At 51.6% G+C, this 24,044-nt stretch overlaps 1 protein-coding gene across 9 annotated transcripts in view; it reads left to right on the forward strand.

Moving 5' to 3' along the window:
- Positions 1–24,044, forward strand: part of Kcnj6 (potassium inwardly rectifying channel subfamily J member 6) — a 232,191-nt gene that overhangs the window by 146,068 nt on the left and 62,079 nt on the right. For 7 of the 9 annotated variants that reach the window (XR_004514228.1, XR_004514229.1, XR_782626.2 and 4 more), the window contains exon 3: positions 16,673–17,593. Coding sequence is in view for 4 of the 9 variants with exons in the window: in XM_010636557.2 (XP_010634859.1) it covers positions 16,673–17,593 (921 nt within the window). In the remaining 5 variants the exon portion in view is untranslated. The other 2 variants (XM_010636558.2, XM_010636560.2) reach the window with 2 other exon arrangements.

Consider the following 24,044-nt stretch of genomic DNA (forward strand, 5'->3'; position numbering starts at 1 on the left):
TCTCCCTTCTACTTTCTTGTCACCATCTTTAGACCCCCACATATTAGAAGAAAGTGCAGTATTTGCCTTTCTGAGTCTAGCTTATTTCTCTCCAAGGGAGCATCTCCAGATCCATCCATTTTTCTGCAAATAACCAAATTTCCTTTTTAGGACTGAGTCATGCTCTGTCGGACGCACGTCTTGCTTTTTTCTTTGCAGTACTTGGGGTTGAATCCAGCGCCGCACGCTCGCGCGGCAGCCCCACGACACTGCACTCCTCCCCCAGCGCATCCCTTCGCCGCTTTCAAATCCCTCGCACAGCTCACACTGACTGCGCATCTCCGGTCGGCCCGGCTCAGCCCAGGTGCTCAGCAGCCTCCTCTGGCTCCTAGCTGCTGGCTGCTGGACGCCGGCTGCCCTTTCGGACAGAGCAGGCCTGCAAGCCTGAGACACAGCAAAGCTTCCTCTCCCCTCCACTGGTGACCCCTCAGGTTTCTCGCCAGCAAAAGTGATTCGTTTATTCCAGAAAGCCTTAGCCTTCAGCTCGCCCCAGGAGGAACTCAGACGTTCCAGAGCATTGCCTTGCTTTCTTTTGCTTGTAATGAGAAGAGAGAGCCTCGGTGCTAGAAGGAGAAATGGTCAGCACGTCACCCCTCACGCACTGCTGTGCTTGCAACTGCAGGGTCCATGTTGGTGTGGGCTGGGCTCAGGGAAACACACGAATGTGGAAATGTCAGGATGGGGCTGGGGATGTAGCTCAGAGGTGTCGCCGCGTGCCTCGAAAGCACAAGGACCCGAGGTCAATCCCTGGTGGAGGCTAGCACCACCCACCTCTCTGCATTGATGTTAGAGCCAAGAGTTTGCCAAACCGGTGAGCCTCTCATGGGTACCTCATCTGTGAATGCTGAGTGTCCCAGGCCAGTCAGTTTGAGAGAGGAGAACAGATTGGCATGTTCCCTTTAAAAAAGAGCAGATGAGATCACTCCTGGGTGTGTGTGTGTGTGTGTGTGTGTGTGTGTGTGTGTGTGTGTGTGTGTCGAGAAGTCAACCCATGACTTTCAAGAGACCAAATAAACTTTTCCTGGAGACCTGAAGGCAAGGGGGATTCAGGGAAGACTAAGAGCAGCACACAGGCAGTGCCGATGGACCCTGGGGAGAAATGAAGTGATTTTAAAAGGCCCGGATCCCATGTGCTCGCATTGTAACAGTACGGCTGCAGGCGAACCGTGGGGACAGGGAAGCGTTGGCCCTTGTAATAAATGCGCTGCTAATAAATCAGTGTGCACCAAGTGGGTTTCGAGTTACCCCGGCCGCCTGTCTCCAGGGCCCGTGGCAGTTACCCCTCTGTGTGAGCAGCCTCGCTGTTAAAACAGCACGATGTGAGCACGGAACAGACACAGTCCGAGGAAGCCGCGCAGGCCACTGTCCTGGAACCCATCCATCCCCAGGCTTCGGGGACGGCCGACTGGGTGCAGGGCCTGGCTGTTCTCTCCCTAGGGACCTGCAGCACCTACGGGGAGGAGCAGGGCTCTCAGCTTCGGATCCCTGTATCTCGGGCCCATGCACTCACAGTCAGCTTAAACTGTGAACTTTGCAGAATCGGGAGCAGAAAGGCTTTGAGGCCCCAGGTCAGGACAGTTCAGGGCTCCCCCAAGATCCTTGGGCACAAACTTGGCCCTTTGTATGCAAAAGCAGCCTCAGACCCTGACCCCAGAGTCCAGGCAGGGCTCAACCTTCAGTGGCCCCCAATGAACAGGAAGGAGTCAAACTCCCTGCAGTTCGCTTTCTCTTCCAAGGCAGAAGACTTACATTGAGATCGGTTGAGACTGGAGGTGCCTGAAAATGTGTGTGTGCAAGCTTATGCTAGGATAGGGTTTCTTCGTCATAGCAAGATGATCCTGGGGGAAACAGATAAACATGGGCCCAGGACTGCAAAGAACGCACATTCTTGGCTTCCCTTCATTTTGCTTTACTAATTCACTTATTTTTGCAAGAGAGCACTGCCACCTAAGTCGGAAGAAAAAGAAAAATTTCCAGCACCTGATGAAAATCCACCAAGTATTCACAAATCTGGTTTACTGTGGGCCTTTCTAACCCCACGTGGGACTTCCTCCTCTAGCAAACCTACGCTGAGAGAGGCAAAATGAGACAGGCCTGTGCTTGGCACACAGCTCTGACGCACAATGGGGACCACAGGGAAAGAACAAGCTGTGCTTTCTAAGGAAACTCTGATCAACACAACACAGGAAAAGAACATCGAGCAGTCAAAGGGAATGCCCAGTCTCACAAAGGGAAGATACAACACCCCAGAGTAATTTGTTAGGAAAATCATCCCGGAAGAAAGAACCCATGCCAGCCAGTCAATTGTAATGGCCCCTGTGGCCTCTCGTACTTAATTTGCATAAGAACATTAGTAAGGATGGTGCCCTGCGTTGGGTGACCACGAAGTGCTGCAGCCACTGCAGCTCAGGGGCAGCCATCCGTCACTGTTCAGGAGCGGCCTGCCCGGTGTTCTGGCCTGGCTTTGCACACAGGGGTGGCACTGCAGACTGCAAAGGTGAACGGTTCACTACCTGGGCCCCCCCCAAGAGAGGGTGAATCCATCTGCCTGGTCCCTCTTTCCATATCCCACGGCCATGGGCTGGACAGGGGTCTCCACGACACACCTCCCGGCTGTCTGTGCACACAGCCTTGGTCCTCGGGCCCACACACAAGGCAACTTCTGGAGACGCTGGATTTCCAGGCCTTTACCATCCGAAGCACCCAAAGCATCCAAAGTCTTTTTCAGGTGCAATTCACATACCACGTGCACATTTTAACGTGCACACTTCAATGGTGTTTAGTGTGTTGGTGCTGTACAAGCACCACCTGTCAAGTGATTGAGTATTCTCACTGCCCATGAGGTATCACTGTCTATTTCAAAACAACTTCTAAAAGAACATCTTATTTCATTCTAAAAAACTGTCTTCTAGCCCTAACCCTGCCCCCACACCTGCCTTTGGGCCAGCTGCCAGCCACAAAAGAGACTTGGAATTGGAGAGTCTGAGTCTGAACTGAGAACAAATCCCCTTGGCAAGGGTGTGTGCTCTATTAGTCTTTGTACACCCAGGGCCGAGCATAGGCACGGCATGCAGCGGTCACTACTAGAAGTTATTGGAATGAAATGTAGAGACAAGATACCAAACCTAGGCCAGAGGTGAGGTACACACACTTGTGCCTTACTGCAGATTCCGCCTGCAGCTGGCCCAAGGTCTAAGCTGCTGAGGGAGTCAGGAGGAGAGAAGCCTCCTTCCTACAGAGTCCTGGCCCCAGATGTTCACACACAGATGCAGCGCCACAAATCATGAGACCCTTTCCTAGGAAACCCGGCCGTGGACAGTCCATGGGCCGTCGTAGTGGAGGGTGTCATTGTCCATTTGTGTGGCTGTAACAAAATACCCAAGGCCAGGTACTTTATGTAGAATGGAAGTGTTATTTTTCTCATAGTTCTGGAGGCTAGGCATTCAAGATCAAGGTGGCAGCAGGTTCAGTGTCTGGTGAGGGCCCAGTTTTCCCTTCCAAGATGGTGCCCTCCTGCTGCTTCCTTCAGAGGGCATCATCCTGGGAGTGGAAGGGACAGAAGGACAGAAAAGGAGAAAGGGGAAGCAAACTCCTCCTTGAAGCCCTGTCGTGATGGCTTTATTCCGTTCAGGAGGTCCACTCCTTGAGACATCAGTTCCCTCCAAAAAGCCTACTGCCCAACCCTGTCACAGGGGACTGTTTCCACATGGTTTTGGGAGGATACATTCAGACCATGGAAGATCACAGTGGGGACATCGATGCTCCCTATGTCCCACACACATCACTTTTAGGGCAGGGTGAAAGACTAGCACAGAGCCGTCAGGTGGGGCCTGGCACCTCCTTCCCTTCTTAAGGATTCTTGGTCCCTCCGGGCTGAAAGCTCCAAGAAGGACTGGAAGAAGGCTAAATCCCTAAAAATTCTCAACACCTGTAGTGCCAAGGTCTGAGGCTCCCTGCCCTCCTGAGGGGCCGCATTGGGTTCACAGACAGGATGGTGCTGTTTAGTTTGGGGAGTCTGTAGAGGCTCCCAGCCTGGGGCTGCCCCCGTTTCTGAGTCCACAGCTCTATTTTAGAATCTTTACTTTCATCCTTCCTTGGCGTCTAACAACAGTCTAAGCCAACCTCGCATTTGTGTCAGAGAATCCGCCTCTATTTGAATAATATGTCACTCTCGTTTTGGTTCACTGCTGGCTGACTGAGTCACGTCTCTTTACCAGGGCGAGGCAGGACGGAAGGAGGGAGAAGCCGGTGAGCACCCGGGATGGGAGAGGACGCTTTGGGCCGAGTCAGAGAGAAATGAGGGCGTGCTGGGCCAGCTGTCAGAGAAGTGGGGACACAGAGCACCATGAGGTCCCCATCCCTCGCTCCGGTGACTCTCAAACCCAATGTCCTTCAGATACAGGTTCACAGAACTAGGATGTGCATAGGTTGATGCTGGAGTGAACAAAATGTATACAGCGAATGTTTAAATTAGTTTCTTATTTAAAAAACAAAACTTAGTTTTATTTAAATTTTTACTCCGGTAAAACACATGCTGCTTTTAATCCCCTTCAGAGTACTTCCCGTGGCTTTCGATACACTCACCCCATCGTTCTGGCCACTTCCTGAAGCAGTGCTGGAGATCCTCTTTTCTGACTGTCTCTTACAAAGACACAGTGAACGCAGCCGCCAAGCACCACCCAACAGAAAGGCAGCTTGTGGACACACGACGGTGTGACCTCACCCGCCTTATTCACTGGGTCAGGCAGCGTGAGGCTTCTGGTTCTTCCTCAAAGTCAAAGTGATCACAAAAGATAAATGTTTTGAGTCAGTTCGGAACCTGGAGGCAGCCACCACAATGCGATCAAAGACACTCAGAAAAGAAGATGCCAGAGCTGCAAAGGACGATGGGATGAGTTGGGGGGGGTAACAACCAGAAGGGTTGAAGGGGGGACCAGAACCTACTGAAGCCTTGTGAAAAGGCTTTTTTGGCTAGAAAAAAACAAGAAACAGTTACTCACTGGCTACAGACCATTCAGGAAGTGAATCAAGGTTTTTTGTTGGTTTTGTTTTGTTTTGTTGAAACAGGGTCTCACCAAGTTGCTAAGCTGCCAGGCCAAACTCAAACTTGCGGTCCTCCTGCCTCAGTCTCCCAGAGCTCTGGGGTAACAGGCATGTGCTGCAGGGTCCAGTTGAAGCTTTCTTTTAAAATAAATTCCTTACAACCCTAAAAAGAACATATGACTATCACGAATGTTCCTCAGTGTAGAGGCCGGTTGATCGATCTGTCCAGAGACAGTGTCGAAGAAAACTGGTGTGTAGGGAGGCCAGGTTCCACTGACTGACGATCTGAGAAGCTGAGCCCTCACCCCCAAGTCCAGTCCGTACCTTTCCCCTCCACCAACCCGTCTAAAGATACACCCGCTTCCCAGAAATCCCACAGCCACACCCCTGGCTTAAGCCAGCCGGCTTTTCTTACAGACACCCTGAAATACCAGCTGCAGATTCCTCCAAAACATCAAGGGTTTAATGCTGTGCAAAATGTGGGCGCTTTGCATTTCAAGCAAGTATGGCCAGGAACTGAAACCACACTTCAGTAAAAGTAATTCTGCTTTATTGACGCAGGAATTAGCACAGTCACTGAGATACACGAGATACAGTCTGAGGAGACGGCCTTCCCACAAGAGAAAGTCGGCGTTGACCTGCTTAAAATGCAGATCCTTCCAGTGCCAGTGGAAAGTTAAATAACACAGTGCATTTAGAGGTGAAGTCCAGGGCAGAGGGGCAGTGAGGGAAGGAAATAACAGTTTTCCTGCAAAATTAAACATAGCTTGTTGGACTAGAGAGAATCCCCCCAGAGTGTACCAGGCCCCCCTTCTTTTTGCCAGTACCAGGTGCCCAGCGTGGGGGTTACTTTACCCAGAACCCTCAACTACGTGATCACCGCTCCCAGTAAACTACTACTCGGGACCCTTTCTTGCCCTTCAGAATGCCAGTTCTTGTGATCCCAGGACAGGAGCACTGAGAAAATGACGTTCCATTTTCCACTTGCTGGACTTCTCAACAGGAAAGGGTCTGCGGGAAACGGGCTGGAACACTTGTCTAAAATTGAAACTCTGGCTAATGCCAGGGTTTTCTCTCCTCTGCTGTGAGGATCCAGAAAACCAGTGAGGACACCACGGTGACCACTGGGTCTCAGGAAGGCGGGGTGCACTGAGGGTCCCCTCCTGCCCCAGCAACTACCCTTTTAGAAAAGCCAGCTGTCCACAATGCCAGAGCCTGGGGTTGGGGCCTTGGGTCTCAGCTCTACCAGGGAAACCGGGAAATCGCTCTCTCGGCCCCCACAGCTGGAAAGCCAGCCTCACCTGAGGCTGCCCTGGAATGGCTGTTTCCGTCCTGCTCCAGGCCGGGACCCACCGGGCCAGCCCCGTGCTTTCCTCAGGTGGAGAAGAGCTGGTCTTTTCCCTGAGGGCAGTGTGTCGCCCTCATTCTGTCTCCTCCCACCCCTGGGAGTTCTTGTCACTCCCTTCCATCCCTCACATGGAAAACCAGGTTTCCAGCTGTTTCCAAGCTACTTTGCCACCGCTTCCTCCACCTCCATCGCCCCCTGCTTCCCCTGTGGTCTGACCCTGACCCTGGCACCCCCTCTCTAGGTCCCCAGCTTTCCCCTGGTGCCTGCCCAACCCCAGGGCCTCTCTCTGATGAGTGTGCTATCTTGGTCTCCCCACCCTGGATACTTCCGGTCAGTGGGACCAACCCCCTTTTCCCCTCCGCTCCTGCACCCTCTGTCCTCTGAGCTCCGTCTCTGGGGACATCCTTGGGGTCCTGCAGTCTAAACCATCCCTCTGATCTCACTCTCAGGGACAGCTCCTCCCTCCCCTGCCACACCTGGCCACTTCCGGTCCCTGTACCCACGGTGGCGGACAGTGCTGGCGATGGACGAGCATGGCCCAGCTGTGTCACCTTGGGCCAGGCAAGGTCTCCAACCTCTCCGCAGCCAGCAGTGCTGTGAGTCACACGGACCCCTCAAGGATGGGGATAGAAGGCGAGCTCAGCACAGGCACACAGCAGGGACCAGAGCCTGTTCACCCTCATGCCAGTTTCCCTCCCAACTTGGGATTTTGTAAGACACCACGATTTCCCCACTGGCCAGGGTTTTACTCCGACTTTAAAACCTGGAAGGTCTTCTCTTTTAACCTGTGTCTTCTCCAACTCCACCGTCCCTGCCCAAGTGCGACCCCCTATCCCGGGCAAATCCCACTCCAACCCACCACTCCAAGCTTCCCACTTCTGCTCCACCGGATGCCTAATTGACCCCAACCACACACAAGGGAGGCCCGGTTCGTCAGCATGTTCCTCAGTCTTCACCACGGTGCACACACGCGCGCACACACACACACACACACACACACACACGCGTGCACTCCCTCCTATTCCTGACGACGAAGGGTAAAGACAGCGTTGGAGGCAGGCCCACTGCCCGAGTCCTCTGTCCCTTCCCTGCCGTAGTAGCTGTGTCCCCTTTCCCCAGGTGAGAGCCGGCCTCCTCCTGTCACACCGCAGGGCGCCGTTGTGCCCACACCCTTCCGGAAGCTCCCACCGACCTGTGTCTCGGTGCCCCCGAGCATCCTTGCTCTCTGGCCACAGCATTCAGTGAGGCCACATGGGGATACGGGGCGGAGCGCAGGTTCTGTGTCACCAGGCAGCCCGGGCTTCCAGATGGCCAGGCCCATCTGCGTCCCAGGCTGTTTCTGGATCTCACAGTTTCCAGGACAATGCTGAGCTTATAAAAACAGTGGTTATTATACTTACAGTGCTGTCCCTCCTGTGACCCAGACACCGTGTGTCCCACGCCCACCGTGCACCAGGTGCCACACCCACGTGACCCGGGCTTCCTCACCATCCGTGTTCGGGTTCTCCTTCTACGGGTGGAGAAACTGAGATTCCAAGGTGGATATAGCCGGAAAGGAGCCTGAGGTGCAGGACCCCAGCCTCGCCTCCTGCCCCTCGGCCCTGTCACCAGACTTGGCCTCGCTGTCTCCAGACCCTGCGCTGAGACCAGAGTAATCCTTACTCTCGGGAGGAAACGGTCAAGTCCAGGATCCCTGAGGGAGAAAGAAGGCTGCCAGAGAACACAGGGGAGACCCAGGCTGCAACCCCAAAGCCCTGGAGCCAACTCCATTCTGCCTCCAGGAAGTCAGCTGGCTTCCTTGGACCCCTCCCTCTTTATGCACAGGTCTGTAATCCCAGCACTCTAGGAGGCTGAGGCAGGAGGGTGGGCAAGTCTGAGCCCAGTTTAGGCAGCTTCAGGCTTAGCAAGAGCCTGTCTCAAAGTAAAAAATAAGAAAGGGCTGTTGATGTAGCTTAGTGCAAAGAGCCTGGATTTAATCCCCAATAGCAAGGGGGGAAAAGGAAGAGAGGAAATGAATGATATCCACAGTTCCAGAGCTGCTGCGCTCCCATGATAACGCTGGGAAATTATGGAAGGTGCCCATTCCCTGAGAAGACTCGGGCCTGAGAAAGGGTACACGGCCTGGTGGGCAAGGCACTTGCCAGATTTCAACCCTCTAGCTGCCATTATCCGGACACCCTTGTGTAGTGCACAACCTGCACAACTGATCATGGTGGGCCTGCCACGTCCTTAATGCTTCTAAATGTCTGAGGTCCTGGATCTCGAAATCCCTTTGAAAGAGAAAGCAGAGTGCTGGTCAATGCCCCTCTCTTTGGGGCAGCCGGAAGTGATTGGCTATGTATCTCCTTTAAGCGATGAAATTGCACTTTTTACCAAGCAGTGAACAACAGTGTCCTGACCCTTGTAGCAGGCACCACTGACCTTAAATTTCTGCATCTGTCTGGCCAGGAGCCTCCCAAGTCCCTGGAGCTCAAGGTGCGGGACAGATAAAATCAACCTTCCACCACACATAAAGGATAGGTGTCATCACCAGACCCCACCCAAGAAAACCTCCAGACAGTGACTCCTTTTGGAAGTGAGCACTAGGGAAAGTATGGACTGTGACCTTCTGCCCATGACACAGCACCAGGCCTTCTCCACGGTGGCTCCCTCTCCCTGCTGCCTCTGCTGCCACAGCTCAGAGCTTCCAAGCTCCCTGCCCAGCCGGGTCAGGAACCAGTGAGTGGCTACAGAGGGAGAAAGGCAGGCAGGAAAAACAACGGGAACCCCACCCTCCTTCCCAGGTCTGTGGCTTTTTATAAACTTTTCCTGAAGTAAGACAGGAAGGCACTTCCCAAGCTGATCTCTCTTTTAAATGCACATGCTTTTCTTTTTTAAAACCATTTTCTTTTTCACAAGGTAAAATACATGTGACATAAAATTGCACATTGTTACCACTTGTGAGTTCACTGTTGGGCAACAGGAAGTACAGTCGCCTTATTATGCAGCAACCCCCCTCTCCAGAGCTCTTCCCTGTTCCCCAGCAGAAATTCTACACCTCTCAAAAACGGGAGCTCCCAATGCCCTACCCCAGCCCCTGGCAAGCACCACTGCGCTGTCCCTCCACCCCCAGGAACTTGACTATTCTCCAGATCTCATAAAAGCGGGGTGTAACAGTTGTTACTTTGCATCTAGTTTATCTCACTTAGCACAACCCTCGAGCTCCACTTGTTTTGTAGCATGTCAGAGTCGCTTCCCTTTTTAAGGCTGAGTAATACTCCGCTCGGTGTGTTTACACCACATTTTGCTTCTGTTCATCTTTGGGTGCGCACATGAGTTGCTCCCACCTTTTGGCCGCTGTGGACATGGGTGTGCAAGCAGCATTCGGGGGTGCTTTCCTTGACCATGGAAGGGGAAAAGCGCTGCCTGTTCTGCAGCTGTGCTGAGCTCAGTCATTTGCTCTGCCCGATGCAGGGCCAATGCAATGAATCAAAATCGTGACGCACAGCCCGAGGGAAATGTCCCAGCATCCCCTTCCCGCCCTCCCACGCGTGCCTGCCTCTGCCCTGCGCCCCGGGTTTCTGTCGTCCCCCTGCACTCTCGGCCCATGTCCTCTCTTCTCTTCTACCCCAGTCTGTACCCCGCCCGCTGCCCCTTCCGTGGAATGTCAGGTCTCTCCTCTGGTTCTCCTCAGCTGGGAACTGGGCTCAAAACTGTGTGAGTTCGCACGCTTGCTCGTAGCACATGCACTCGCCCGCGCACATGCACCCAGGCTCCCATGCACACACGCAGGTGAGTCCCGGCTCCAGCAGCTCCCATCCGGCCCTTGCTGCCTTTAAACCGTTTACCGCCCCGCGATCCCCATGGACCAATCAGCCCGCTGCAGCCCGGCCTGAGACCTCTCTGCCGAGGTCACCCTTCTGTTGGTTTCCAGAGCTGCCACAGCAAATCCTCCTGAGCCAGAAGCTGGAAGCCACGGAAGTGCATTCGCTCAAATTCCAGGGCATCAGAGCTCAAAATGAGGCATCGTCGTTGGGACCCCACTCCCTTCACAAGCTGGGGGGGGGGGCTTCGCGGCCCCGCCCAGCTCGGGCTCCTCCCCAGCCCCGGTCTGCGTCATCTTAGGAGACTCCAGGCCCAGCCTAACCCAGTATGGTCTCCTCTTGGTCCTAGCCCCAATTACATCCGCAAATAGTGACTCCCTATTCCCAAGCAGGATCTCAGTCCTGGCTGCGGGACGCGGATTTAGCAGGAGGCTCCTCACCCCCTGCATGGCGACTCGCATTCCCGGCTGCCCGCTTCAGTCGCCCTCGCGTTTGGTGAGATTTTCCAAATCAGATACAGCTTTTTGTTTCCTACTGAGCATATCAAGGGAAAATTTAAATATAGAAAAATTGAAAGAGAAAGCAAAAACACCCACACAAACTTACAACCCAGGGATGGATCAAAATTCATATTTTAGAGAACATTCTTATACACACACTCACAGGCATACCCACACTATCATAAGATATATGCAAAGTCGACCATATGTTTCTAATTCTTCTTTTCCCCTTAACCCTACCGCAGGGACAATTCACCAGGTCACTACACACACACACACACACACACACACACACACACACACACACACACTCAGGTGTAGGTGCTGGGAACATAACTATAGGTGCCAGGTGCCTTTCTCTGCTCCATCATTGAATAAAACAGAGACACAGCTGGAGACCCACCCTCTAACAAGGGCAGATAGATTGCAAAACGCACAGTAAATGATTTCACAGAGAAGGGGGAGATGCAGAGGACAGTAATCCTGATGATGCCCAAAGCAGGCTGTGAAGAGTGAACCCCACAACTAGTTTGTTTATAGAAGTGAGTCCAGCCAAAGCCCATGTGCTGAAGTCGGGGTAACTCGCACCCAAATCCCATTCCCAAAGCTAAAACCTTCTGACTGAAAGGACAATGTTCTAATTATGGCCATACATTTTGTCTATTCTGCTCCTAATTCAAGAAGGCCTTGTTCTGTCCTTTATGAGCCTTGTTTACCTCAATTCCCATAGAAACCGCACATAGCTCGCCTCACCCCAACTGATTGCCAATAAAAGTCAGCGCCTGGGACCGGCCAGTGCCTTTGTGGGTTGCACTGGTACTGGTCATCCTGGCACCCCCGTTCTCTCTCCTAGTTCTGTCTCCGTGTATTTTTTTCCTCCAGCCTGCGTCATATACGGGGCAGGTGGGGACAGGAGATTGTCTGCAGGAGTCTCTAGCCCCATGTGGGAGACGGAAAAAGAAGCCAACAGCAGTACAAGGAGCAGTGATCATGCAGGAGTCTCGACCTTAAATGTGAGCCTTCTTGCAAGGCGGTCATTGCAGAGAGTGGAAGAGCTCAAATGATTGGAAAACCCCTTTCAGTGACCCCAACATACTCTGTGGATTACATCTACAATGGCACATGTAATCGGAACTCTGCACATGGTTGCTGCAGTGAAGTCTTCACTGTTCTCTGTAAGCAGCTGTAGCACATCCCCTACATACAAAGTATGAACATTTGTGAAATTATTCCTTACGGTAGTTGTCTAGACCTTGAATTACCAACCCAAGGTGCATATACTTTTTGCTAAGCTACAAACCTGCCATTCCCCTGGCTTCCTGAAGCACCATTATTTAATGTACGGTGAAACATACGCATTCAAAACCCCATACCTCCCCCATGCTGCAGTTGCTGTTGGTCTTTAATTTTGCTAATCTTAGGATAAAACATGATTTTATTGGCAATGCTTTTACTTGTCTTTTCATGTTTTTTAAGCTATGTGTGTTTCTTCCCTCAGAAACTCCTTACTCATTTTCTCTGATCATCTTCTCCTAGGCTACTGATTACTTTTGTAAATGGAGCACATACATGCTACATTTCACCAATATGTTTCTTCTGGTTTAACTTCTTCCTTTCTTTTTACACACACTTAAATTTTATAAATTGTCAAAAAAATATCAGTCTTTTTAAATAGTTTCTGGATTCTTGTCATGTCTTTAAAAAGGGCTTTCTCAACTCAGGATTATTTTTAAAAATACATCTTCTACTTCTGTGGTTTTATTTTTTGCAAACTCCCGCTTGGCATTCGCTGTGACATAAGGGATAAAGGAGGGGCTCGCCACGTCGCCTGTCTTCCAAGTGGGTCACCAGTTGTCCACGGCACGTGGGGAATGAGGACCCTGCACAGTGTCCCCTTGGCTCCCCCGGTAACCCCCCCCAAGCCCGTCTCTGCATAGGTTGTGTTTTGTGCATTTGTGCAGGAGTTCTTTATGTATATTGAATATTAGTCAGATATATGATGGGAAAATACCGTGTCCTGCCTGTGAAAAATATTTCTTTACATGCATGGATCACCTTTGATGAGGGGGAAGCCATGCTTTGCGCCTAAGGCCTCTGTCAGGACCACTGGGACTGAACTCAGCACAACAGGAAGGTCTCGTCTGTCCCCTCCTTGCAGCACCCTGTGACGGCCCCTGAATACCCCAGGCTGACTCCGTGTCACCCAGACAGCAGCTGGCTGTGTTCTGCAGGCCCTGCTGGGCAGCCCCTCTCCTGAATGCTGCATCTCCACCTCTCCTTGCCAACACTCTAGATGAGGGTCCTGCCGAGTTTCTTCACTGCCTGGACCTAGGTCAAGCAAGGGCCTGTTTCTGAACTGCAGAAACGCCTACAGGATGAGATGCCTTCCGAACTTGGACCTTAGTTAGGTTTCTGTGGGACAACATTTTTAAATCAGACATCCCAGTGTTTGCTTTTTCTGATTACAGACATTACATAAATCACCCTAGAAAATTTGGAAGAATAAGGGTGTTTAACAGAATAGTGTAGAATTGCCCTGCTCACACCCGGGTCCTCTCCCTTCCGAGTCTGGACTGTGTGTGGATCTCTCTCAGATCTTCCACTTGACACTAAAAAGTCTGAGAGTGGTATCTAAACCTTCCTTGGGTTCTGCATGTCTCTCCTGTGGAAGCCGTACAAGAGTGGGCCTTTTCCATGAGGAAACCCCGACACACTCGGGGTTCTGAGGCGCCCGGTGGCAGCTGTGCTCCGCTGGTCCTGGAACCAGCCTCCTTCCAGCCCAGGGCTCTGGCATTGTTACTTTTTTCGGGTTAGATTACAACCCCGCAAGGAGGATCTCATCCCTTTGCTGCTTCTGTCTAAACTCATCAGCTTCCTAACAGAGAGAGACAGAGATCAAAAAGAAAGAAAAAAGCCCGAGGGAGAGAAGGGAAGAAATTCAAAACCTCATCCTTCACAGGCCTGTGCTGATGCTGGGCCAAACCCCAGAGAAGGGGCTGTCAAGTCACACAGTCACCCAGACTCTGGGCTCCGGTTCCCCCTCCTTTGCCCCTCTGCCCGCCGCCGCTTCCCAGCTCCCAGGGGTACCCTCTCCTCTGCCTTCTCTGCCGTCGAGCTCCACGCAGGATGCTGAAGGCGCAGTGCAGTGGCTGGCAGTGGCCGTGTGGCCGATGCCCATGGCAGCCGAGGGTCAGGCCAGGTCTGCCGGGGGCGGGCAGTGCGGGCCGTCCGGGCGAGGTGGCTGCTTCCTCGTTCCAGCCACAGTCTGCCCAGGCACAGCTCAGCGCGCTCTGGGAAAGGCAACTCCGATCCCTGCTGCAGTCCACACCTGGGCTCCAAGAAAGGAGGAACTGCTGAAAGCCATCCTACGGTCCTCTTCCGTCCTCCCCGCACGCTTCTGCTTGTGTTCGGGTGGGCAGCGGAGGTTCGGCTCACAGCCGGGACCTGCAGGGGCCCTGTCTCCTTGTCCAGCGGTGCCACCGACGCTCTGGACACAGCCCGGAGGCCCCGCACTGCTCCGACCGATCATGTGCCACACAGCCAGCCTGCCTCACTCCCCGGCCCTCTTCTCCCAGCTGACTCTGCCCGTCTCCAGCATCAGCCCCTTCTCTGCCGCTTTCTCCTCCTGCTCGGCTTCTTACAGCCCTGTGCTTGTCCCCACCTCACCCAGCCATGGCTTGTAGACAGACACAGGTCTCTCGGTCTGGCTCAGTACCCAGGTTCTCCTGCTCTTGGTTCCAGCATCTCCCCCACAGCGGAGGACAGAGGGATACAGAGGAGGGCCATTCCCATCCAGTGGGAGAGTCCCAGTCCCGAAGGGCCACCCTGAATGCAGGGAGGATGGGACAGTGGTCACACTCTCCAGGGATGCAGGCAGCCGCCCCAGGTGCCCGGAGTACCGTCACCACTCATTCCTTAGCCTTCTCTGCAGGTCCCTCCAGTCCACACAGGTGCCTGCATCTTCAGGTTTGCGGCTGAGCCAGAAAGATGGGAGGAAAACAGCTTCCCATTGGGGGCAGAGGGGACAGAGACAAGATTTCTCCCCTAACATCTTAAAAATAGGAACTATCTGTGAAGGCTGCTGAGAAGCAGTTAATCTGACAAACATCCTTCTTCCGCTTAAGGAATCAGAGAGACAAGAGCTCAGGTGGCTTTGTGCTCTCAGACCAGTGCCCAAGGCTAGGTGCATTGGGCCCCTCTCAGGGCTCTGCAGTCAAGGCCTCCCCAGCTGCACAGAACAGGCAGTGGGCAGGGATGGGGCCCTCCGTCCACACACCCCACCCGCCCCCAGCCCATCCCTGCTCTCTTCCACCCCTGCCTGGACATCTGTCCTAAGGAGGAAATACACAGATTTTTTCATGTACGAATGAAGGCTATTGAAGGCCGAGATCTGAAAGTCAAAGCTACCAAGCCACACAGCAGATCCTGCAGCCCTGATGCCTTCTGTTCCTTGGGCTGAAACATCAAGCAGAGCTGTGCGATTGATTTGCACACTGACTCGGCAGGTGTGAGGAAGGCTGGCCCATGAGCAAACCTGGTACCACTCTAGTCCCACCCCTGGCTGTTCTCTTAGCCGTGTACAGGGTGCCTTCCCACCACAGTCACTGCAAAAGTAAACAGCACAGGCGAAGGACCCAGCGTGAGTGCCTGGAGGAAGGCATTGCTTCTAGAAGCCCTGAAATTGCTGGTTCAACAAGTAATTTCATCCAGTGGCTCATACCCACTTCATAGCAGAATCCGTCCCAAGACTCCCCCAGCAGGCAGACTCTAAGAGAGCTTCCCTAATGCACAGTTCACTAATGATCATGGCAAAGCATCTATCTCGAAGGCCATCAGAAAGAAAATAACCATGCACCAAATTACAGGTGTTAAATGTTGCAGCAGAGACCAAATTAAATGTGTGAACACGCAGAAAGAGAAGGAACGGTCCTTCATTTCTTTACCCGCTTTTGTTTTAGCCTTGGCACTGAATCAACCTAACTTAAAGTACGACGGATGCATATTTCCCAACAAAAACTAGAAAATGTTTTAAGTCCTGATCAATAACGTAAAAAGCTTGCTGAAAATTCTTGCCCTAAAGATGAAAAATAGTAAGGGCATAATTTATTACCAAAGGTATTCATTGCGTGCCGCATATAAGCATGAGTCGTGTATATGGCTTTCGTTTAACCTCATTAACAACCGTGTGAGGTGGGTTCATGAGCATTTGGTAAATGATTTCCACGCACTGGGCGGCTTAAACAACAGCCGTTCATGTTTTGGTTCTGCTCTGGGGGCTGCAGTCCCACAGGACGGGTGTCTGGTCTTTCTCCTTGACTCCCACCGGATGCCTTCTCACCCTGTCTCCCATGAACCCCCTTTTGCACACGCCCACCCCTTGTGTCTCTTCTTCCTCTCTTTAGGACAAGACGTCCTTTAGATCAGGGCCCACTCTTTCTACCAGCAGCTGTCACCCTGTGGTCTCCATCTCCAGAGCCACACCGGAGGCTGAGGCTTTGACCCTGGAGTTGCAGGACACAGTTCGGTTCACAGCAGCAGGCCCAAGAGCCCACCCTTGCTGAGTGGGACAGCCACGCCCGCTGGAACCCCAGGAGGCCTTCTTTGGAAAGCTGACTGCCTTCCCTGAGCCACAGCACCTCAGAGAGTGACAAACATCCGCCAGCAGAGTGGACTCAGGGGCAGCTGCCGGCTGGCAGGGAGATGCTTTCACGGTGGGGGGATCCACCCCACTGGGCTGGATGGAGAAGGACTTACCCAAGCCAGATCACCCAGGGTGCCATCCGCACGGTGCCCGTGAACCATGCCCTTGTTCACCCTGTCCACAACTACCCACGGGGCATTGGGTCATTCGCACTGTCGTTGACAAAGTGTGCAGCTCGGCTGTCCCCAGAGAGCCAGCATTTCACCCTGTTTCTCTTTTCTTTTCTCCAAACCACCAGCTAATGTCCTGGAGGGCGACTCCATGGATCAGGATGTGGAGAGCCCCGTGGCCATTCACCAGCCAAAGCTGCCTAAGCAGGCCAGGGATGACCTGCCGAGACACATCAGCCGGGACCGGACCAAGAGGAAGATCCAGAGGTACGTGAGAAAAGATGGGAAGTGCAACGTGCACCATGGCAACGTGCGGGAGACCTACCGCTACCTGACCGACATCTTCACCACCCTGGTGGACCTCAAGTGGAGGTTCAACCTGCTCATCTTCGTCATGGTCTACACGGTGACGTGGCTCTTTTTTGGAATGATCTGGTGGCTGATCGCATATATCCGAGGAGACATGGACCACATAGAGGACTCCTCATGGACTCCCTGTGTCACCAACCTCAACGGGTTCGTCTCTGCTTTTTTATTCTCCATCGAGACGGAAACCACCATTGGTTATGGCTACCGGGTCATCACAGATAAGTGCCCGGAGGGAATTATTCTCCTCTTAATCCAGTCTGTGCTGGGATCCATTGTCAACGCATTCATGGTGGGATGCATGTTTGTAAAAATATCACAACCCAAGAAGAGGGCAGAGACCCTGGTGTTTTCCACCCACGCAGTGATCTCTATGCGGGACGGGAAACTGTGCCTGATGTTCCGGGTTGGGGACCTTCGGAATTCCCACATTGTGGAGGCCTCCATCAGAGCCAAGCTGATCAAATCCAAACAGACTTCAGAAGGGGAGTTTATCCCCCTGAACCAGACGGACATCAACGTAGGCTACTACACTGGGGATGACCGTCTGTTTCTGGTGTCACCACTGATCATTAGCCATGAAATTAACCAACAGAGTCCTTTCTGGGAGATCTCCAAAGCCCAGCTGCCTAAAGAGGAACTGGAAATTGTGGTCATCCTAGAAGGAATGGTGGAAGCCACAGGTAAGGCAGGGTCCATCCCGGGTTACCTGTGGGTTAGATGCTCATTTTAAACCGTCTGATTCTCTTACTATGAGGTACAGAATATGGACACAGTCCCTGCTCATGAGATGGTATGTCTATGCGTCTTAGAATCTGAAGTATGTTCACCAAGAACTCTAACCATTTAGCTTTTAAGATCCTTTTAGAAAGTGAATTAACGAACAATAAAAGAGGGCACTTTGTATATTTTAAATTTCAAAATATTTGGTTGAGTTAAAATTTGATCTGTCCTTAAAGCACTTGTTAAATATCTTTAGAACACTACTGATTTAAATACGTGTGGTCATCCATTACCAAACCAAGATAGAGAAGTTACGCCTTTCAAAAAAAACCTAACAACTACTTTTAATACAAATGCAATGTTGGCCTTTCTTTGAGACACATTCATAGGACAAGAGCATTGGTTTTTCTTTATACCAGCTACCCCAGACTCTGTCTACTCTATTTGCGAAATCCCAGCAGATATTATCCTGCAGATCCAGGAAAAAAAAAAAAAAAAAACAGAAAAGAAAAGTTACAGATCCATTTGTTGACCCCTCTGTGGCTAATGTGTGTGTTTGAAGAACATGATCCGTTTCCAGCATGGAGAAAACAGTCTGTTTTTAGCAAAGTCTTCATTCAGTCTCAACTTTACACTTGTTCCATATTCCAACAGCAAAGATAGTTCTGCCCATATTTATCCGTAAGACCCCACAAAACAGAGCCATAAGCTTGACTCAAGCTAACAATAATGCCCTCCAGAGTGTAGAGCAGAACTCAAATTCAGTCCTTCTGAATTACTGTTCTTCTGAATTATCACTAGTCACCTCTCTCACCTGCAATCTGTCCTACTTTTTAAGACTTCAACTTGAGGCTCTGGGGTAACTCATGGCTTCTGAAAATCCATGCAGACCAGGCCTCTTCATCAACCTGTACCGAGTAACCCAGCCCCACTGTCCTTGGTCTCGCATTTCTGTCCCCTGCAGCCCTGTACATTTTTGTAGTAAGTTTTTTAAATGCAGCAAACTCTGAAAAATGAGAGGAAAGGATTGCAAGGAAGAGCTTGGAGACAGTAGCGCTTTCCTTTCCACAGAACAAAAGCAGTTTGGACCTCACCTGGCCTTAAATAATCACAACATGCCGGGCGCCCTCGGGGTCCCCAGAAGGGGACCCATGGATTACATCGGAGGTTCAACCAACCCCAGATCCAAAACTTTTCTTGATCATGCCTGTGTTGAACATCTGCTGGCTTTTATTCTTATCATTATCTCTTAAACCATACAGAACAACAGCTATTTACATAATATTTGCATCACATCTGGCATTGGCAGGAACCTATTAAATTACGGAGCGGATGTGTTGATCTTATGCGTGCACTGGGCCGTTTTATACAAGGGACTTGAGCGTCTCGGCCTTGGGTACGTCGCAGGTTCAGGGCTCCATCCCCTGTGGGTACTGAGGGACACCGTGCTTATTTCACATCCACCAAGGACCCAGCACTGTGGTGTGTGCGTGGGGTCTGCAACTGTGTAAGAGAAACTTGACAAGAGCCGTGACTCCGGCCTGTGCTGTACAATAAGACCATGATTACCTCTAATTCATGACCCCCGCCCCCGGAATCGGGGATCGAACTCAGGACCTCGCACTTGCCTCGGCAGGTTCTGGCGCCACTGAGCTAAATCTCTGACTGAGCACACTTTTAAAAGGTTTCCTTCCACATTTAAATCTGCAACTATTGTAAAATACTACATCACCCTCGCCGGTGTAAGTAACAGGGTGACCAGGGCCTAGACCTGCAGTACACTTGTGGAGGGGAGAGGAAGGAGGCAGAGGTAAACTCGCTTCCAACAGGGAGCCTGTCCCTTCTTTCCCCGCAGCCCAGAAACTTCTCTAGCCCGGCCTGAGCACAGGGACTCTGGCGCCCCCTGGTGGTGTCCATGAAGACGCAGCCTCAGTGTTGCAGACGACTCGCCGCGTGGTTCTTAAATCACCCCCTCCCTGTAACACCCCCATAGGACGCAGTGAGGGTAGTGTGCAGATTTCACCCGGTGTCTGAGCTCCGGAAGACCCTGGAGATGCAGCCTCTGGTAGGATCTCAGCTTTGAATCTCGCACCCCGAGCTCCCTGTGTTCCCTCAAGCCGAGGCCCTGTCTCCAAACACACGGATATACCTGAAGTGGGCCTGGGCAAATCACCTGGTGCCGCCCCCAGAGGCTATGCAAAGCGAGACCGGCCGTTTTCTTGGTAATGAACAGAGATCCTTGCCTCCTAGCATTCGCTGACCTTTCCTCAGCTTTCTTAGAGAAAACTGGTCAGCTGCCAGCAAAAAGAATCAAAGCTCCAACCCCTATCCCTGAAAAAAAGGCAACCACTATTGATTTTCTTTAAAAAAAAAAAATTAAAATTTTTTAAAAAGCAACAGTTCGCGGATTTCTGGAAAGCGGAAGAGGGGTGTTCCAGGAACCACATTCCTGGAGGAGCTGGGAGGGCCTCAGTGCCTCCCTCCAGAGGTTCCTGCCCCTCAACCTCTAGCACCCCTGGAGGGTGGGGTGCAGGACCGGCAGTGGTGCTCGCTCTGTGGACGCCTCGTGTCCCGTCCCGACGCCAGCAGCATCTCAGAGTAGGATGCGAGCCTCTTCCGGGCAGGACCCGGGCCTTGCCTGTCCTGGGGGTCTCGTAGAAGACAGACTGACACCCTCTGGGACAGACCACATCCTAAGGATGGCTTCGTCCTGGCCCTGCCTGAAGTCAGAGGGACGCTGGAGGCGACCTCCCAAGAACCTTCCCGTCATGTGATTCTATTTTTGAAAACGAATCAAACCCTGGAAAATTCTGACGCCAGCCACGCCGGCACGCAGGAGCTGGCCGGGTCTCATCTGCATATGTATTTTTACAGGGGCCCCTTTATGCTCCGACACATGGGCAATTTTGAGATAGTGATGTTTACAGAAGGCTGCAGAGCTACGTAAACAAACATGTTCAGCAGCTGCGGGCAACTGTGCATTAAAATAGTGAAGCTTTCGTGTAGCCTGTTATTTATAGAGGGCACATGGGCCTCGGGGCAGGATGGCCACTGCACAGAGCCGGGCCCGCTGCCAGCCTGCCCCTCGCCCAGCCTTTCTGGTCGATGAACTTCCGTATTTACCCCCAGCGATCACGGCCGGAACAGGTAGCCCCGCCAGCAGCCGGGAAATGCACCTCAGCAGGATGTGCCCCCCACCCACCTACCGTGCCCTTATACTTTCTATCATTCACCCTCAGATAGTCATGACTCCGTTCTGATCGCTGTCGGTTCATGGTCCAAACTGTGTCCTCTACAGCCTCGCTCCATCAGCTCCCTCGAGCGAGCCGTTTGATCCGCAGATATTTCAGTATGCTTCTCCAGAAGATAAGGACTCGTTTGGAAAACGCAACTATGACGCTGTCGTGACAGCTAAAATAATTGCCAACGCTTTCTTTCTCCCGATCCACTGCGTCTTAAGCGTTCAAACTTCCAGCTGTCTCACAAATGTCACAGGTGTTGAATTGGGGGGCGGGGTTACAGCCGTGGTGGTGGTGATTGTTGTTGTTTTGCAGTCTGCTTGTTTGAAGTGGGATCTAAATAAAGTTAACACATTGTAAATGGCTGAGATCTTTCAGGCCTCTCAGTCTGTGCGTTTCCCTTCCAACTCTGATTTCTCCTTTCCTGATAAGTATTTTTCTCAAAGAGAACTTGTGAAAGATTTAAATAGTGCATAGAAAACTGGGGGAAGTGGAGGAAGGGTTGGAGCCAGCTTAATAAAGTATAGCCAGTAGTAACACTTCATAGCGGGCCTTGGATACAGTGAGTTCTGATCTGGGGATTCAGCCAACCAAGGGCTGGAAATATTCGAGGGAAAAAAATGTGTCTGTACTGAACATATAGAGACTTGTGATTATCTTCTTATCATTATTCCCTGAATAATACAAACACCTATTTACAGAACATTGCATTGCATTTGGTATTATAAACGACGTAGAGATGACTTAAAGTTTACAGAGAGAAGTGTGCAGGTTATGCGCAGATTCCACACCATTCTACATAAAGGACTTGAGTATCGATAGATTTGGGTATCTGCAGGAGTCCTAGACCCGTCCCCTGTGGCTTTGAGGGGACAAGCAGGAGACAAGAAAGCAGGGTGAGCGAACAGTCAGTGGGACACCCAGGAGAGGAGCAGTGGACACTGGAAGAAGGAGCGGGCGAGTGTCATTCAGTCCCCTCTCTAGCATGCAGAGAGCGGTCACGTAAACCCCAGCACAGATCAGCACTTTGGAGTTGGCTGGAATTGTCACCCAGCCCTTGTTTTAGGGGTGCGGAGACAAGTACGAGGCCACTGACTTGGCTCAGGTCAAACAGCCACGAGTAGAGCGAGAACCAGAAGGTGAAGGACCTGGTGGTGGTGTCCAGGGCTCAGGGCTCTGAGTGCTATGAACGCTGTTGGTCCATGATGATCCTACAGAAAAACAGACCCCGACAAGATACCGTGTATCTGATGTGTAGGCACAGGGCCTGAAAGTTCTTCCTTCTCTCTTCTTCCTCCATTAGCTCTGCTTTCTCTTTAAGGTTCCTCTGTTAGCTTCCAAATGTTAGCAGATGTCTTTAAAATTCCTCAGGACTCCGTATGAATTTTTAACAACCACGTATGAAAGTGAGATGTGCCACTCCATAGTTCTGAAATCAAAATCAAGCATTGTCTATGAAACATCCCCGGGAGAGCACAGTGCTGTCAGGTCCGGTTTTCAGGTCCCCTTTTCCTTTGCTGGAGTCAGAGTGCCACCCTGCTGTAGCAGGGGATGATGGGAGATGGAAGATTCTGGAAGATAAGACGTTGAGTGCACTGAAGTTGCTTCTAGTGACAATAGCTTGTAGCCATTACAGTTCTTAAATCTTATTTTCTCCTTTTGAGAAGTTACTGCTAATCTCTCCACCAACAAGCTATTATCTCTGGACTTACCATTTTCTTTAAGAGCTATAAACCCAACTATCTAGTCTGGGCAGAAAGTTAATTGATATTACCTGAAATGCTAAGAACTTGGTTGGAAAACCTTCACTGAAGAATCCTTCTGGTAAATCTCTATAAGGAATAATTTTTTTTTTCAAAAATCAGTGACATGTGAATATCTTCTTCCTAAGTCAAAAATCTACCATTCCTTAGGATCAAGAAATCTAAAGAGTCTTTGTTCTTTGAGCTTTGGGTCAGTTCCTCTATTCAGGACTTCTTTTCAAAATATCCACCTCAATTTTGAAAACTGATGACGAGCCAGGCGTGGCGGCAGCGCACACCTATAATCCCAGCACTCAAGAGGCTGAGGCAGGAGAATCCCTGTGAGTTTGAGACCAGCATGGGCTACATAGTGAGTTCCAGGTCAGTCTCAACTACATACTGAGACCCTGTCTCAAAAAAAACAAAAAAATTTTTTTGATGATGACCATTCCCCAAACACAGTAAATTTCATGATCAGCAGCCAGGGATCCTGTGTTCTACTTCACCGAATGCCCTAACAATCTAAGGCTGGACGCCACAGCGTATTCATAAATTTACAGGAGTATTTAATGTAATTCATTCATGTCATTCAAGCACAGTGAGATCTGGGGACCTTGAGACCTTGCCTTCTAAATTCTGAGAAACGTTTACTGGAGTTACAGCCACCGCCACTGCCTCCACACCACCCCCAAAGGGTCGGGCCGGATGTGTCCTGTGAGATGAGAACTTCAGCGGGGTTCAGGGAGGCAGGGCAAAGCCTGCATCTTTTCATGACAGAGCTTTCTGGCAGGGAGTTCAGAGTCAGGGTCTCACTTTCACTGGTGAGCTTTAGTTTGTGAGCTTTAGTTTAGTTCTGGTGCACTTTGGGATGTGCATGGCATGGCGCCAGGCCACTCTGGATGGGGGTGGCCAGAGCTGACACCGGCACTGACACGCGGTGACACTAAAGTGGGTTTAACACCACACGCTAAGCTAAAAGAGTGACAGCTAGTCAGTGAGAGGAACCTTCTGCTGGAAGAGGCAGGCAGCCTACAGGGAACAAAAATGTGGCTGGTCTGCATCCTACGGAAGCTCTGCAGAACATAGGAGATCCAGCGTGGGGTGAGAAAGGCCTCAAACTCCTCTCAGAGCCTTCCAGCCTCATTCCTTTGTGTCCACCAAAGGGACCTCAGTGCATGCACCGTCTACCCACCACGACCTCGGATGTCCCTGAGGAGAGCAGGAGGTGACATCCGGTATATGTGAGGAGGACAGAAGTTTGGCCGACCACCAGTGCTCCTCAGGGGCTGGAAATGCCCATCCCTGAGGGGAACACACTCCCTGTGGGCACTTGGTGTTCCCGTGTTGGCAAAGCAAGATGTCTCTACTGCCTGCTGAAAGGCAGAGTGGCGCTGTGGACGTCCTTCGGGAGTGCAGTCTGATGCACAGTC

Source organism: Fukomys damarensis, unplaced genomic scaffold (assembly GCF_012274545.1).
Source record: "Fukomys damarensis isolate Sample0158 unplaced genomic scaffold, DMR_v1.0_HiC HiC_scaffold_24, whole genome shotgun sequence".
Classification (NCBI taxonomy): Eukaryota; Metazoa; Chordata; class Mammalia; order Rodentia; family Bathyergidae; genus Fukomys; species Fukomys damarensis.